A 17854-nucleotide genomic window follows, 5' to 3' on the forward strand; every position below is an offset into this window, starting at 1 on the left:
CTAGTAGCAAATTAAGTTACCTGATGTGTGCATCCCTTACCCGGTTATATCAAAAGTGAACATATCTGTCTTGAAAAAAAAAAAAAAAAGTATCATTGAACAGAAATGTTTTGATGTACTAATGTGTAGGAATTATGATCTGTCCTATTAATATGGTTGTGCCTGTCAATTGTTTTCCTCTGAGTTTATACATTCTAAATGGGGAAAAAAAGGAAACATTGAACAACATTAAAAACTCTCTCTACAAGCTTGAATGTAGTATGCTAATTTCACAATAAGATGCAGCAGTTGTATATAATAGTTAGTGTATATATTCTCTAGAATTGACATGTAGCCCTGGCTTCAAAATAACATATATGCAGACGATGACAGGTTGATAGCAAATTATTTCTTCAGTGTTAAAGGTGTATATAAAAGCACTAATCAATTCGATACCCTTAGAAACGTAGCTTCACTGTTGTTTGGCTCAGGCAGCCATTTTCTAAACATTACTGTAAGCTGTAAAAGCTGAAAAAGTTGTCACAGATGTAATATCTTTTAATAATGAAGTCAGTATGCTTTATTTTATGTTATCACATGGCTCAGCTCTGCATAAAAACAATGCTCTGTTTCATCCATGTCTGAAACTGGCTTCATTAAATGGCTGAATGTCCTCAAAGTCACAAAATGGCTCTTGCTTTGTGCTGCATAGCTTGTATTAGTTGCTGCATTGCATAAAAGGTGCTTAGAACTACAGGAAGTAGATGCCGGAAGTATTTTGGGGGTCATGTGACTTCATACTGAGTTTTGATTGGACCTTTTCTTGTCTAGCAATAAGCAGCCAATGAGAAATCAGTTGAGCGGTAAGGTCCAGCCCATATGTGATGTCAGAAGCCATATAAGGACAGTCTGGCTGGTACAGCTGCTTCCTCAAGGGGAGGTCTTTCCGTCTCCTTCTCATGTTTAACTCTGCATTGTGTTCCCATGAATGTGTCAAATCAAATATTTTTACTTGAGGCCTAAGGAAAAAATGTTGGTATGTTTCCATGAGTTGCGTCATATGATGAAATACAGTAATCACAGTTTGGAGGAATATTTAATATCATAGTTGCTTAGCTAAACTTTTAACCATGTAAGGAAGACATGAGCTTTCTATTTTAAGTTGCAGCTTCATTTATAGAAGGAAGGGGGAGGGCCTTGTTTCACATTGCACTTAATTTTAGACTCAAAGGGCAAAGGGACAGCAGATCAAGTAGTCTGACACCAGATGACGTAAGATTATTTTGTAAACCTTTAACTGCAGTCTATATGTTTATGTGGGAAGATCACCATATATTTAGGGTTAAGGTTAATAACAGGTTTGGATTGTTTTGGACTAGCAAATTTTAAAGATACCTTTGCCTAATCCATGCATGAGTTGAATTATAACATTAATAAACATTATTGTATTTTAATGTCTCTTCACCAAAGCTCAATGTAAATGCAGGAAAAAATATTCTTAAAACTGAATTAAATGAATGATTCCAATTGAAAAGGTGTTGTCAAATGTGTCCATGTTTAAGTAGCATTATTTAAAAAAAACAATTGCTGTTAAATTCGGCTGTATGCATTCATTCCCATGCCACATTTGTATTTCCCCCACTCCCAGTTTCAATCCTTGGAATGCTATTGTTTATGATGACAATAACACAGCATGGTTTGAGACTTTCCTCGCATTTCATTGGTGGACCAAAATAATTAGGTTTTATTTAACATGATCAAGGATTGTGTGTATTATGAACAAGCAATGAATGAAGCAACCAATTAATTGCTCCATTTTACTAAATCAAATAATTAAGTGCTTTAGAGTAAAATGATGATTTAAAATCCACTAACTAATATTTATAAAATTAATTATTGAGGTCCAAAATATGAATCTGGGATTTTCTAGGAGATTATTAAAAGCCATACTTTGTGCACTGAATATATTGTCAGTCAATTTAATTTTCATAACAGATTGTTCAGTTTGAAACTATGAACATAATTCCAACAACATTAAAGGAATATTCTGGGTTCAATACAAGTTAAGATCAACTGACAGCATTTGTGGCATAATGTTGATTACCACAAAAATAAATTTAGCCTTGGTCCTCCTTTTCTTAAAAAAAATAAAAAATAAAAAAAGCAAAATCTGGGTTACAGTTAGACACTTATAATGGAAGTGAATGGGGCCGATCCGTAAACATTAAAAGACACACAGTTTCAAAAGTATAGCCACAAGACATAAACAACATGTGTTTTAATATGATTTTAGTGTGATAAAATCACCTACTAACCTCTTCTGTTTAAAGATACAGCCAATTTTACAACTTTGTTGCCATGATGACATAGCGTAAACCTTAAAACAACTGTAATGCTTATTTAATCAACTTTACAGGTCAAATAATGCATGAGTTTTAACAGAAGATTTAATGTAAGTGCTTTTATAATAGTATAAGCTTCACATTTCTGCCTTTAAACCCTCCAAAAATTGGCCCCATTCACTTCCATTGTAAGTGCTTCACTGTAACTTAGATTTTTATTTTATTTTTTTTAAGAAAAGGATGGACGAGTCGAAATAATTTTTTTGTGGTAATCAATATTATACCACACAAATGCTGTCGATTGAGCTTAACTTGTATTAAACCCGGAATATTCCTTTAATGGAGGTCAGTCACGCTGTTTAGGAACACCAACCACATGAAATGTTTGTACTCTTTCTGAACATACACATCTTTAATATTGTAGCAACTCAGCATCAGAGGAATCCAACCGCTCTGGATCGGAGTCTGGGAGTCAGTCGGAGAGTGAGCAAGGAAGTGATAGGGCCCGTTCCCGCCGTTCCGTGTCCAACAGCACCTCTGATTCTGAGAGTCACTCTGAGTCAGAGAATGAATCCACAGGGTCTAAGTCCTGTCAGACCTCAGCACATGTCAAAGACAAACCAGTCAGGAAGAAAGACAACCTGGCAGATGTGAAGAAGGTAACGGTACAAAAACAGGCCAGCTTGCTCATTAAATATTTAGACCAATACATTCCCATTGGAGGTAAAAATTAGTTGTTGATTAAATGGTTTATAATTTTAAATGAATTGTATCCCTAATGATCATAGATGTGGGAGGAACATCCAGATGTTTATGGTGTTAGAAGATCCAGTCGCAGCAGACAAGAGCCTGCCCGTCTCAACATTGGAGCTGAGGTATGCTGGTTGTCCGGAGATTTCCCTGTCAACACTGAACCCTAGTGGTGGCTTTCATGCTACCTCAACAGTAGCTAACTCACTGAAATACTTGGTTGACATTTGTAGCAAGTTGGCAAGATGTTCTGCTTCTCGGACTTAAGTAATTTCTCACATGGTTGCTTACTAAAGTGTAAACACATTTATATTTGGCCCTAAACCCAGAACTGATCAAGCTTTTTCACATCAACATATATGAAACCGATAAATCTAAGTGCTATACATTCAAAATGGATTTTCATGGATTTTTAGGGCAGCAGTGATTCAGAGAGTGAGAGTCCCAAAAGAAAAGGTCCACGGCAGAAAAAGAAAGAGTAAGTGTACTGAATGCTTCAAAACAGGACTCGCCCATTGTTTTCCATATTTACTTAGAAATGTGTGATGTATGTTTTGTTAACTAATTTTCTTTCCATAAATCTCTCTGTACTTAACATTTCGATTTTTGTTTGCTTCATAAAGTTACCCACATCCTTCTGACCTTGTGTTATTTCTTTACACCAGGCCTTTTTCATGAAACACAAGCAGAACAAATTTGTGTCTTGCATAAATTGTCCCATTGAATTAAACTTGCACAAGAATGGTTTTACTAATGATTTATACATAAATTTGCTCTGCTTGTGTTCCATGAGGCCCATAGTTTATATTCATATACAGTGGCTCCTACAAGTATTTGGACAGTTAAGCAACACTTAAAATGGATGTATGCCAGTACATTATATAACAGCATTTCAGACCAAGTGGCATATTTTTTTTTAAAAAGAAATATGAAAGTACAAGCATACTTTTTTTAAGCAAAATATTTCACAAGATTAGGGTTATTTCACAAGGTTTTAAATTGTAATACATATTTTATAAAAACAAAATACTGTTCAAAATGAAGATAAGTATTGGGACATGTCCAGTTATGTGATGAACTACACCTGTGGTTTGTTAAAGGAAAATTCTGGGTTCAATTTAGCTCAATCGACAGCCTTTGTGGCATACAGTTTATTACAACAAAAAATAATTTTCAACCTTTCTCATGGTGCCAATTTTTGGAGGATTTAAAGGCAGAAATGTGAAGCTTATAATTTTATAAAAGCTCTAACATTAATTCTTCTGTTAAAACTCATGTATTATTTGAGCTCTAAAGTTGATACTGTCTTTTTTATGGTTGTTAAGAGTTTTAGGGTTTACGGTGTTACATTGTCATGGCAACAAAGTTCTAAAATTGGCTATAACTTTACACAGAAAAGGTTAGCAAGCGATTTTATCACACTAAAATCATGTTAACATGCATATTGTTTATGTCTTGTGGTTATACTTTGGAAACGGAGAGTATTTTAACGTGTACAGATTGGCCCCATTCACTTCCATTGTAAGTGCCTCACTTGATCCCAGTTTTTTGCTTTTTTTAAAGAAAAGGAGGGATGAGTCTAAATAAATGATTGTGGTAATCAACATTACACCACAAATGCTGTCGATTGATCTTAACTTGTACTGAACCCGGAATATTCCTTTAATTTGAGAGGAACTGACTACTTCCATTTGCTTAAAACGACCTTGGAATCAGATGGTTAAAAGTAATTGCAAAAATGGTTGCAAGTTAGCGTTGAGAAAAGGTCTAGTATTGTGTGGTTGCAAATGCCACTTGGTTTTATATTTTATGAATGCAATGACATTAATAAACTTTTAAGTGTGGCATTAAATAAAGTAACCAGTGTACCTAATAAGGATGTATACGGATATTTGACACACAAGAATTGAGTTAAAATTAATTTGAGTTTACCATTTCTTTGAAGTTTTTCACTATTTTAGTCACCTTTTTCACTGATGCATTTAATTGGTCTTGCGGTGTGACACACATTTTTAAAAGTGCCAGGATTCCATGAAGTCTCCATTAATATGATATCATTAAAGCTGCATGTATAATAATTATAAAAGAAATAGCAAAATACTATTTAAAATAGTTTTAGATGGAGTACTGTATGTCACACCGCAAGACATTTCATGTTTTTCACTTCCCATGCTCACATTCTGTATAGAATTCAATTAATTGTAATAGAATACAGTATCTCACAGCGTGTTAAACTGCCTGCGTGATGGGGAATACTTGGAACTGACTGGCTTGCAGCATTACAGTAGGGTCGCAGTTGAAGTCATTAGAGGCCCAGTAGTTGAACCTGTGGCATTTCTGTGTTAAAAGAAATACCTGGAAAGATGATGACTCAAATGACGACGAGGATGATGATGAGGAAGAGGCCAGCAGTTCAGAGAGTGAGCAGGAAGAGAAAAAAGTTAGATCCAGACGACTTCCTGCTAGAAGGTAAGAGTGTAGCGAAGCCTGGCCTTCAGACAGCGCTAATGAATTATTGAGCGAGGTGTCTTAACTGCTGTCTTATTAAATTCAAGTGATGATAGAGCTGTTACAACTAATTCATGGGCTTATCTATTAAATGCTATGCTTGCACTGCAATTGGTTGTGTGATCATTAATTGTTAAAGCATGTATCTTATTTCTGGCACAGTGGTTAACATTGTGCAAACTATACCTCAGATTAGAACTGTTTTAAATGTGTGAAAGCTGTCTCAAGGCCATTGGCTCATGAGTCAAGTTGATAGGCGTAAAAATGAATCGCGACACTAGTAAATAGATCAGGGACCCAGGACGAAAGGCAAGAAGCCAAGCATGGTAAACAAGTGCATATAAATATATGTGCATGCTCTCCTCCCAGACCACAGACCAAATCCTCTGCAGGCAAGCAGCAGTCACAAAAGGGACGGAAACAGAGGAAGCAGGAGTCCTCTGATGAAGAAGATGAGGATGATGATGACGATGATGAGGAAGATACCCCAAAAAGACAAACAAGACGCCGAACAGCTACTAAAGTTAGGTATGGATTGTTCTCCTCCAGTCTGTGTGAATGGAAGACACCTTTCCGTTTACTACTTGTGTCTGTCACTGTGCCCTTATCAAGCAGCATGTTTGTTTACATTATCTGCATAAAGTATAATGGCCCAGTGAAAAAGTTAAGATGAAGTGCGTGTTTGCAGTTATAAGGAGGACCAGAATGATTTTGAGACAGACTCCGATGACCTTATCGAAATGGCAGAAGGAGCTGAGGAGCAACAGGATGATGACAGTGAGACCATTGAGAGGGTTCTTGAGACCAGGATTGGCAAGAAAGGAGGTAAGAGCACTCTTGTTAGTTTCTTCCCCTCTTTATATTCAGTGATAGTTTAAGGGATAGGTCACCAAAAATGAGAATTCCATCATCATTTACTCACCATGGAACACAAAAGATGATGTTAGGAAGAATGGCCGTCTAGTTACCAAGATAAGAAGATGCAAAGAAAGTGACTGAAGCTGTCGTTCTGCCTAACGTCTTCATCATCCTTCATTTGCATCAAAACAAAGGCAATCTTGTATATTCATTTTATTCAGAGTTCTGTTCCTCCTTGTTAACAGCCACTGGAGCTTCCACAACCATCTATGCTGTTGCTGAGAATGGGGACCCTGGAGCAGACTTTGACTCTGAGAAAGATGAAGGGGAAACTCAGTTCCTCATTAAATGGAAAGGCTGGTCCTACATCCACAACACTTGGGAGAGTGTGGATTCCCTTACTCAGCAGAAAGTCAAAGGGATGAAGAAGTTGGAAAACTTCAAGAAGAAAAATGAAGAGCTCAATGCTTGGTAAGTGAGATGCTGCATTTCCATTATATATGATCTGTAAAAGTAGCAAATAAGCATCCGTTAGCTAATTGTGACTGTTAGTTAAAAACTTACAGCAAACTTGTGCAAATTACAATAATGTGTTTTTTATAGGATGAAGAGAGCATCACCTGAGGATTTAGAATATTACAACTGCCAGCAAGAACTAACCAATGACTTGAGCAAGCAATTCCACATAATAGAGAGAATCATTGGTATGTCTTATTTTCTGATAAACATCACAGATGACTCTCAAAAATTGCATTACATTATGCACTGCAAAGAATAATTTTCTTAATGAGTATTAAGTAGGGCTGTCACAATTATGAAATTTGGCTGACAATGAATTGTCAAACAAATAATTGCGATTATGACGATTGTCTGTTTTAGGGCTCTCACGATTATGACAATTCATTGTCATACAAATTGTCATGTTTTTATCTTAGGTGTATGTGTGGTTCATAAACCTTAAAAAGTCATTTATTCAAATGTAACTTTTACATGTTTTCCTTTATGGCTTTAAAAACGTATGAATTACATTAAAAATAATCTTTTAAATATCAAAATATTTCAAAATTCTTAAAACATCTGTCTCTCTTTTTGGTCAGTTTTAGTCTTGGTCCATTTTGCATTTACATGGTGGTTGTTGGAACCCAGCCAACCTTAATAGCTATTATATTATATGGAAGTATGCAATAGTAAAATATTTCTATCCAAAATGTGTCACTTTCTCACGTTATTTTAAGGCTGTCCAATTAAACCCACAAGCCCTTATTTCACATGTTTCTTTATTCTATTATCTTGGGCATGACACAGAGCTCCTCTGTCTCATTGCGTGTCATTAACACTGCGTGTATGAACCCATAACGACAAATAAAATTTGCCATTACACAGTCGTTAAATGAAAGTGAAACTGGAAGGCTTTGCATTCACTAAAATCCTCATTTATATTTTTGCGGGAGTTTGGCGCAAACCTCTGCTGACAGCACATTCTTCAAATCGCTTCAAGCCTGGTTCAGTTGAAAGAGACACTCATTCCCTTATCTGGACAGTAAAATGTGATTGGAATTTAAACTGCACAATATCAGAAGATTATTTAATAATCACGACAGGCCTGGTATTAAGTATTATTTTCCTACCCCATTGGAATTGTTTTTCTCGTTTTAAGCATAAACCTCACTACATTTTGTTATGCTTAAAACAAGAAAGAAAGAAAAAAATTGCCACTGGGGTAAAAAAATAAAAAATAAACAAGTGTTGTTATCTCATACAAATTTTCTTTTCAAGTTAATGTATCTTATATAAGGATGTTTAGATATTTTTCTGGCGAAAAAGGAAAATTTTTATGGAAAAAATCGCTATCATGACTTGATATTGAATTTTCTTTTTCTCTCATTTAACAGCAACAAGAACAGGGAAATCACAAGTACCTTCAGATTTTCCCTGTACGTTCATCGTAACTCATCGATTTTGTATTTCTACTATTTTAGCTCTACATTGTCAAAGGGGATGTTTACTATTTTTTACTAATAATTGTCTGTTGTGTTGTAACAGCCCAAAAAACCACTTCTGGTGAGCCAGAGTATCTGTGCAAGTGGATGGGGCTGCCCTATGCCGAGTGCACCTGGGAGGATGGAGCATTAATTTCAAATAAATTAAAGAAATTTCAGCCCTGCATTGATAGTTTCCTGAACAGGAATGTCTGTAAGACAGTCCCTTCCAAAGACTGTAAGGTGAGTAAGAGAGTCCTATAGTTCTAGCTTTAAAGTGTTACTAATGAAGCTTTGATTTATCAATGTTTTATTTTGAGAATAGTTCAGCCCACACGGAATCTACAGATATTTTTGCATGTTCTGCACTGAGTTTGACAGAAAATCTGTGGAATTCTGTAGAAAGGATTCCAATTATCTATTAAATGGAGCTAAAAGTACCATATTCTTATTGATTGCTGAAAGCATAACCAGATTTGCCAAAATATGCAATAAACAAACATGTAAGGATTTTTAATTTTATGAATGTCAGGAATTACAAATCTGCGTAACTTTCTGCAGAGTTCTGTGGACCCAGATACTGTGTGGATCTGGGAATGGGTGGTGAAGCATTAAATCATACAATGTTATGTGAACCCTATCATCTTTTTCTGTCCAAATGAAAGGTGTTGAAACAGAGGCCAAGATTTGTTCCCTTGAAGAAGCAGCCTTCTCATATTGGAGATGACAACCTTCAACTCAGAGATTACCAGTTAGATGGACTGAACTGGCTTGCACATTCCTGGTGCAGGTACGTAACATACAAGTGAAGTTTAAGTCAAGAATTGTTCACATTAATTACTTTGTACTATTATGCTGTCATATGAGTTCCTCGTGATCTTGGAAGGATCATTGACTCCAACTTTCCAACTTTCATCTTTGATTTCTGTTTTGTTCTGTAGGTGTAACAGTGTTATTTTGGCTGATGAAATGGGCCTGGGGAAAACCATTCAGACGATCTCCTTCCTTTCCTACCTTTTCCATCAGCACCAGCTTTATGGACCCTTCCTGCTGGTGGTGCCCCTGTCAACCCTCACCTCCTGGCAGAGGGAGTTTGAAACCTGGGCCCCTGACATGAATGTAGTGATCTATCTGGGAGATGTCACAAGTAGAAAGACAGTAAGCCAGTTCTCATATGCTGAGATCATCTAACCTCAAATGCAACAACAACAACTTTACAGTGCCATTTGGATGCTTAGTTTGATATTTAATTATCTGTTTTTGACCAGATCCGTGACTATGAATGGATCCACCAGCAGACAAAAAGAATCAAGTTTAATGCACTTTTGACCACATATGAAATTCTACTGAAAGACAAGGTATAAAAAATGTCATTGATTCAACCTAGTGTAACCACCATGTGTGTCATTGAAATGAATTGTTTTGTCATAGCAAATTGTTAAGTTAAGGCCTGTCTGTGTGTGCAGGGAGTGTTGGGGAATATAAATTGGGCCTTTCTTGGAGTTGATGAAGCTCACCGGCTTAAGAATGATGACTCGCTGCTGTACAAAACTCTGATCGACTTTAGATCCAACCACAGGCTGCTCATTACTGGGACCCCGTTGCAGAATTCACTTAAAGAGCTGTGGTCCCTTCTGCACTTTCTTATGCCTGACAAGTAAGTGCTCACAGTTATACTTTGCATCAATCACTTATTCGTATTTGATGAGATCAGAGTTCAGATCGTGAAAATACAGGCTCGTATTTGTCATTAGTTTGGTCCATTTGTAACCAGGGTTCCCATGCATCCTGGAAAGCCTGAAATTTTGCAATGCAGTTTTCCAGTCATGGAAAATTAGAAAAATACCTAAATGTCCTGGAAAATAATTATTTGTCCTGGAAAATATTTCAGTATAATAAAATGGTTTGACTGTTTTCATTACATGTACAAAAGTATGGTAACGATCGGGACAGGAGTCAAATACACAAATTTGTGTCGTTTTGTCACTGCCGGTGGCTGTGCATTGTGAAACAACATCAACGGTTAAGGGGGCTTACACCATCATGATTGATTATAGCAGCAGCCAATCATGTGCTTGGCAATCGTGGTCCAACCAAGGCAGATTGCTTGATTGGTTACAGCTTGCTTGGCTACAGCAGCGCATGCACAGATAGAAGCGGCACTCTTGAAACTTCTCATTCATACAAACTGAACGAACTGGTACATGTACTGACCAACTGAACAGCATCGCCATTTGAGTCTACTTGTTCATCACGGAGAGAAAAGGGCAGAAGAGCTATTAATGTGTAAAAGGGACTGATGTTTATACATGTTGAGGGGCCTTCACTTAACTCACGTCAGTTCTGCCGAATACATTGAAGTCTAAGTAGTGACGCGTCAGCGCAACCTCGGCTCCAACTTCACACACGTTTTGCCTCACAAATGATGTCTTTGAGAGTACAAAGCTACAATAAATATTTTAAAACTGTCCAAATTTATGAAGATATATTGAATGTCTCAAAATTTAATGTAACCAATTATTACCTTATCTTTTCCGAATATCCAGAGACCAAAAAACAAAAACAAAAAATGCTAAGACATAAACATAAATGAGTCCTCTTTTTATTTTCTGCAATCAAAGCAATTGCTATTTTTTTCTCTTCCAAATTAATGTTTTCAATGTTTATTGTGCACACCTCCCGCTTTCTTGCGTGGCAAGCTCATAAATTCGCCCCTCCATGACGCTTTCTGCAACGCTTGTCATGTGGAAGGGCAAAGCGGCGCTTGACGCTGGAGTTGAGCAGAGCATTGACGCCTTGACTCAACTCCTGTGAAATGCACTTTACAATGACGAAAGAACATTTATTGAAACTCAAAATTATTATTAGGCTATTATTGTTGTCTTTTCTGATAAAAGTCATGCTCAGCAGTTTAAATACTGTAGGAAAATGATAAAGTAGATCTGCATTGTTCTTATAATGCTTAAACATCCTACTGAAGTCAGTAGATTTTACATGCAAATTTTAATAAATGAGAAGGTAAGGACATTTTTGATACTCATTATTATTATTAGACTATTATTGTTGTCTTTTTGGATGAAAAGTCATGCTCGGCAGTTCACAAACTGAACGGACATTACAGATCTGCTTTGTTCTAATAATGATTAAATACTATAAAGTCTCTTGGCAGATTTCGGTGGTGAACATCGTAAAATGATTCAATTACTCACTCATTGCACATAAGGCGCTCATTTGTCGCCACCTAGTGGCTTCTCCAGAAGTGGTCTCTAAACTAGTCAATTAATGAAACTGAACAAATTTATGAAACAGAAGCAAACCACACCAAAATACCCTGCCAATTCTGCACAATTGTGCAGATAGTTTTCTATACTTGAATCCTTTAAATAGCAAATCCTTGGTGCTTTTAGCATATTCTTTAAAAAAATAACCCTGGAAAACATGTCCGTGGATCAGTGATTGTCTCAATTGCCTCATGAGGTTGCAACCCTGTGGAGTTATAAAACTTTAGACAACGATGACACTGATTTAAAAAAAGGAATTAATTCACACTTGGTTGGTAGCATTGAGATTTGGCCTTAATACCTCAGGATGTGAATTGCATTGTCTGACTCTGGCACATAAGTATTGATGCAATAGCAGTAAGCAATAAGTTCTTACAGTATCATGATCACGATTGTGCTGCCTACGTTAGCTCTGATGATTAAAGAGCAGATGATAATGCTTTTGACTCCCATCAGGTTTGAGTCCTGGGAGGATTTTGAGGATGAGCATGGTAAAGGCCGTGATAATGGTTATCAGAGCCTACACAAAGTTCTGGAGCCTTTCCTGCTGCGCCGTGTCAAGAAAGATGTGGAGAAATCCCTGCCTGCTAAAGTGGAGCAAATCCTTCGAGTCGACATGTCTGCCCAACAGAAACAGTTCTACAAGTAAGCACTGTTTCATCCAATTACATGCCACTGTACAAGCCTTTGTGCTTGGTTATTTGAGATGATAAAGTAGCTCTCTAAATGAAGGGGTAATTCTTTGATTAAGCCAAATCTTGATAGCATGACTATATGCAATTGTAATACGAGTGTTTTGAGTATCTGCCAGTCTTAATGTGATTGATTTTTTTAAGGTGGATCCTGACAAGAAACTTCAAAGCCCTGTCCAAAGGCACCAGAGGCAGCTCCTCTGGCTTTCTTAACATTGTGATGGAGCTGAAGAAGTGCTGTAACCATGGTTTCCTCATTAAACAGCCAGAGGAGGGTGAGAATGAAAAGCCACAAGAGCACCTACAGGTATGACTGGCTTAGTGTATTGGAACAGAATAAGCTTGTTTCTTGGAGAACGTCATTTTAAGGATTTTTGTTGGTTTGATCAGGCCCTGGTGCGCGGCAGCGGGAAGTTGGTTCTCCTGGATAAGCTGCTCACACGACTGAGAGAGAGAGGCAACCGTGTACTCATCTTTTCCCAGATGGTCCGCATGTTGGACATACTTGCTGATTACCTGGCTATGAAACGATATCCATTCCAGGTATGATCCATACTGCACTGCAAACTGTTACTGTTAAATGGTTTTATCTGTACAGTTTCAGAAGTAAAGACTTAATAGCTTAATGTGCAGTGACAACTATAAGGTAGCCATTTGTAGTAGGTTGATTTCCCAGAAAAGTGGCTCAGTTTGGCGCTGCTAGTGGTGCAATAATTACTCCTGTAAGTGAAATGCATACAGTGTGGATTAATAACTAATTACTGAGAAGAATAAAGATGTTCACATGCATCTGGTCATTTGTAGTTTACTTCATCTTCTGTTCTAAGCCAAGATCTTTTTGTAATGGCTATGGAAAGTTTCAAAAGTGTAGTGTATATGAAACTGGCTAGCACTTGGATAAGGTGATTTAAGGAATCATGTGTCAGGGTTGCAGTATGTAAGCTCAGATAGCAAGTTCCCAGAGCCTATTTTTATCCACTAGTTATTTTTTGATCGCCACTGCTTTGAGCATTAGCACAGCTTGCGTTTTGGTCTGGCAAACAATCTTCAGTGTCGTCTTAATATCCAACAAATTGGTGACTTTTAAGATTTAAGAAGGTTTAGGGATTTCGTTGGAGCTTTATCTAGCTGTGGTGCCCATCAAAGTGCCAGGCTTGACATTGCTTAACCGTATCTGTGTTTTTTCTAATGTTCAGCGTTTGGACGGCTCAATCAAGGGAGAGCTCAGAAAACAAGCACTGGACCACTTTAATGCCGAAGGCTCTGAGGTAAGAACCAAAACATGTTGTGGGTGTTTGTTTGTTTTTTTGTGTGTTTTTTTTTTTTTTTGGGCAGAGCTTCAATGTCCACAGATATTTGTCATGGTTGTGATGGCCCGGTCAAGAGTCTGCGTCAGAGCTCAGCTGACAAGGCTGGATCTGGGAATGCTTGATGCATGGGAAATGCAGGCCTAGTGCAATTATCATGAGATTGCAAATGCAAGAGGACATGTAACAGAAATCAAAATGATTATTGTGTTTCACATATTAAAACTATCAACCAACACTTGATATACATTAATACAGTATATGTATAGTTCCATAAGGTAGATTTATCATTTATCGTAGAAAATCTTTATTCAACCATTTTAGGGTTCCCCTATGTTACAGTCACATTTACCTTAACACGGCGAAATTCCGTGCAAAAGTTAGTTGACCAATAGAAAGTGTCCTGAAAATAATGTCAAATAATGGTCCTAAATGTAGGCTTAATTTTCTTAATGCAAAATATTATGTCATATTTTCTTGTATTCTTTTTGATATAGATTTTGTGAGAATTACCCATTAGAGTTAAGCATTTAACTGTGTCACTGAGGAGACTGGTTATTGACCCTTGTTCTCACTGTCCCTCTGTGTCTTCCTCAGGACTTCTGTTTCCTGCTGTCCACCCGTGCTGGAGGGCTTGGAATTAACCTGGCCTCTGCCGACACTGTGGTTATCTTTGACTCTGACTGGAACCCTCAGAATGATCTTCAGGCCCAGGCCAGAGCCCACAGGATTGGCCAGAAAAAGCAAGTAAGTAGACCTTGAACTTTTGACCTAATATGTACCCTGCTGGATGAACCTCACTCATAAGCTCATAAGTAACAGCTCAGTATATTTATCAGAAGGATGCATTCAATTATTCTTTTTTTTTTTTTTTTTTGTTCTTTGCATAGGTGAATATCTATCGTCTGGTCACAAAAGGCACAGTTGAGGAGGACATTATTGAAAGGGCCAAAAAGAAGATGGTTCTAGACCATCTTGTCATTCAGAGAATGGACACCACTGGAAGAACCGTACTGGATAACAACTCAGGAAATTCAAAGTGAGCACCTTTAAATAGAACTAAATAGAAAAAAATAAATAAAATAACTGGAAAAAGAAAAGCATCATTTTATGGTCTTTATTTGGTCTGATTTTGTACTGAAGCTACTGAGCGTATAACAAAGAAGATGTATACCTATGTGTTTGCTATTTCCAGTTCAAACCCTTTCAATAAGGAAGAACTGACTGCAATCTTAAAGTTTGGAGCAGAGGATTTGTTTAAGGAACCTGAGGGGGAGGAATCAGAACCACAGGTAATCATCCAAAACAGATAGTGGTTGAACTTTACATGTATCATTGACAGAGTTATAGTGTATATATGTTGGGTATTGAGACATTGCTCTCGCTCTATCACAGGAAATGGACATTGATGAGATCTTGCGGCTTGCTGAAACCAGAGAGAGTGATCAGGGATCTAGTGCCACCGATGAGCTGCTCTCACAGTTCAAGGTACAAGAGTCTATGGGCAACAAACTCAGACAAATCCATTAAAAATAGCATTTGCAGTCAGTAAACTACCTGTATCAGTCAAAAGTTTGGAAACACCTACTACTCTTTGCTACCTACAGTACTTACTATATTCAATATTTTAGAATAATAATAAAGTCATCAAAACTAAACTCAGCAAAAAAAGAAACGTCCATTTTTTAGGACACTGTATTTTAAAGATAATTTTGTAAAAATGCAAATAACTTTACAGATCTTTATTGTAAAGGGTTTAAACAATGTTTTCCATGCTTGTTCAATGAACCATAAACAATTAATGAACATGCACCTGTGGAACGGTCGTTAAGACACTAACAGCTCACAGACGGTGGACAATTAAGGTCACGGTTTTAAAAACTTAGGACACTAAAAAGACCTTTCTACTGACTCTGAAATATATCAAAAGAAAGATGCCCAGGGTCCCTGCTCATCTGTGTGAACGTGCCTTATGCATACTGCAGATGTGGCCAGGGGAATAAATTGCAATGTCCATACTGTGAGAAGCCTAAGACAGTGCTACAGGGAGACAAGAAGGACAGCTGATCATCCTTGCAGTGGCAGACCATGTGTAACAACACTTGCACAGCATCGGCACATCCGAATATCACACCTGCGGGACAGGTACAGGATGGCAACAACAACTGCTCGAGTTACACCAGGATCGCACAATCCCTCCATCAGTGCTCAGACTGTCCGCAATAGGCTGAGAGAGGCTGGACAAGAGGGCTTGTAGGCCTGTTGTAAGGCAGATCCTTACCAGACATCACCGGCAACAACGTCACCTATGGGCACAAACCCATCTTCGCTGGACCAGACAGGACTGGCAAAAAGTGCTCTTCACTGACGAGTCGCAACTCATGGACTCGCGTTTATTGTCGAAGGAATGAGCATTACACCGAGGCCTGTACTCGAACGGGATTGATTTGGAGGTGGAGGGTCTGTCATGGTCTGGGGCGGTGTGTCACAGCATCATCGGACTGAGCTAGTTATCATTGCAGGCAATCTCAACGCTGTGTGTTACAGGGAAGACATCCTCCTCCCTCATGTGGTACCCTTCCTGCAGGCTCATCCTGACATGACCCTCCAGCATGACAATGCCACCAGCCATACTGCTCGTTCTGTGCATGATTTCCTGCAAGACAGGAATGTCAGTGTTCTGCCATGGCCAGCGAAGGGCCTGGATCTCAATCCCACTGAGCATGTCTGGGACCTGTTAGATCGGAGGGTGAGGGATAGGGCCATTCCCCCCAGAAATGTCCGGGAACTTGCAAGTGCCTTGGTGGAAGAGTGGGGTAACATCTTACAGCAAGAACTGGCAAATCTGGTGCAGTCCATGAGGAGGAGATGCACTGCAGTACTTAATGCAGCTGGTGGCCACACCAGATACTGACTGTTACTTTTGATTTTGACCTTTTGAAAAAATGTATGCTGGGCATTTGTTGGCTGCTTTTCCTTCATTATCTGGACAAAATCATTTATACACTCACTGAGCACTTTTTTAGGAACACCTGTACACCTACATTTTCATGCAATTATCCAATCAGCCAATCGTGTGGCAGCAGTGCAGTGCAAAAAAAACATGCGGTCAGGAGCTTCAGTTAATGTTCACATCAACCATCAGAATGGGGAAAAAATGTGATCTTAGTAATTTCGACCGTGTTATGATTATTGGTGCCAGACGGGTTGTTTGAGTATTTTTGTAACTGCTGGTCTCCTGGGATTTTCACGCACAACAGTCTCTAAAGTGTACTCAGAATGGTGCCAAAAACAAAAAACATCCAGTGAGCGCCAGTTCTGCGGACAGAAACACCTTGTTGATGAGAGAGTTCAACAGAGAATGGCCAGACTGGTTCGTGCTGACAGAAAGGCTACTGTAACTCAGATAAACACTCTGTACAATTATTGTGAGCAGAATAGCATCTCAGAATGCACAACATGTCTAACCTTGAGGCGGATGGGCTACAACAGCAGAAAGCCATGTCGGGCACTTAATTAGGACTATAGTGTTCTTAATAAAGTTTGTTATATGTTGGCACAATTTATATTTGTCTACAAAACTAGTATTAAGCATTTAAACATTAGCCCTTTAAAATTAAAGATCATGAGAAAAATAAATTCAATGTTTCTTAACTTTTGATTAGTAGTGTACTTTGAACATTGATTTTAGTCCAGGATTGTTCCTAATGTGGGGTTTTCATAACCAGCTCTTAAATATTTGAATTCAGATGTGTAGCCAAATGATTAGTCTGAAGCATGAACTATGTGTTTTCTGGCAGGTGGCTAACTTCACCATGGATGAAAGCATCCCAGAGCTTGAGGAGAAGCCTGTGAGAGACTGGGAGGATATCATTCCAGAGGAACAGTGGCGTAAGATGGAGGAAGAGCAGAAACAGAAGGAAATGGAGGACATTTACATGCTGCCCAGAAGCAGAAGCTCCAACAAGAGGGTGAGTGCTTCTAGGTTACCCTTAGCCTGAATTTTGATGGACTGTCTATGGTTGTGCTGACTCAAATTGGGTAATAAGGTGATAAACGAGAAATACTTTTTATGGTTGCCACAGTAGTGCAGTATAGTTATATAGTACAGTTGGTTGGCTGTTTGTGGTATTACATTATTTCTCTTCAAACCATGAC

General features: G+C 38.1%; 1 protein-coding gene across 3 annotated transcripts in view; it reads left to right on the plus strand.

The window, feature by feature from the left end:
• The window catches only part of LOC127455727 (chromodomain-helicase-DNA-binding protein 2-like), a 38651-nt gene that overhangs the window by 11104 nt on the left and 9693 nt on the right, over window positions 1-17854 (plus strand). For 2 of the 3 annotated variants that reach the window (XM_051723812.1, XM_051723810.1), the window contains 23 exons: window positions 2746-2986; window positions 3110-3196; window positions 3488-3549; window positions 5421-5540; window positions 5949-6107; window positions 6268-6404; window positions 6683-6908; window positions 7041-7141; window positions 8330-8371; window positions 8481-8659; window positions 9082-9206; window positions 9358-9574; window positions 9685-9774; window positions 9883-10073; window positions 12154-12342; window positions 12534-12696; window positions 12780-12932; window positions 13586-13657; window positions 14294-14443; window positions 14587-14735; window positions 14892-14988; window positions 15092-15184; window positions 17497-17667. In XM_051723812.1, the coding sequence (XP_051579772.1) occupies window positions 2746-2986; window positions 3110-3196; window positions 3488-3549; window positions 5421-5540; window positions 5949-6107; window positions 6268-6404; window positions 6683-6908; window positions 7041-7141; window positions 8330-8371; window positions 8481-8659; window positions 9082-9206; window positions 9358-9574; window positions 9685-9774; window positions 9883-10073; window positions 12154-12342; window positions 12534-12696; window positions 12780-12932; window positions 13586-13657; window positions 14294-14443; window positions 14587-14735; window positions 14892-14988; window positions 15092-15184; window positions 17497-17667 (3214 nt within the window). The remainder of the gene's footprint in view (window positions 1-2745; window positions 2987-3109; window positions 3197-3487; window positions 3550-5420; window positions 5541-5948; window positions 6108-6267; window positions 6405-6682; window positions 6909-7040; window positions 7142-8329; window positions 8372-8480; window positions 8660-9081; window positions 9207-9357; window positions 9575-9684; window positions 9775-9882; window positions 10074-12153; window positions 12343-12533; window positions 12697-12779; window positions 12933-13585; window positions 13658-14293; window positions 14444-14586; window positions 14736-14891; window positions 14989-15091; window positions 15185-17496; window positions 17668-17854) is intronic. The other variant, XM_051723811.1, reaches the window with a different exon arrangement.

This window comes from Myxocyprinus asiaticus, chromosome 18 (assembly GCF_019703515.2).
Source record: "Myxocyprinus asiaticus isolate MX2 ecotype Aquarium Trade chromosome 18, UBuf_Myxa_2, whole genome shotgun sequence".
In the NCBI taxonomy this organism is placed as follows: Eukaryota; Metazoa; Chordata; class Actinopteri; order Cypriniformes; family Catostomidae; genus Myxocyprinus; species Myxocyprinus asiaticus.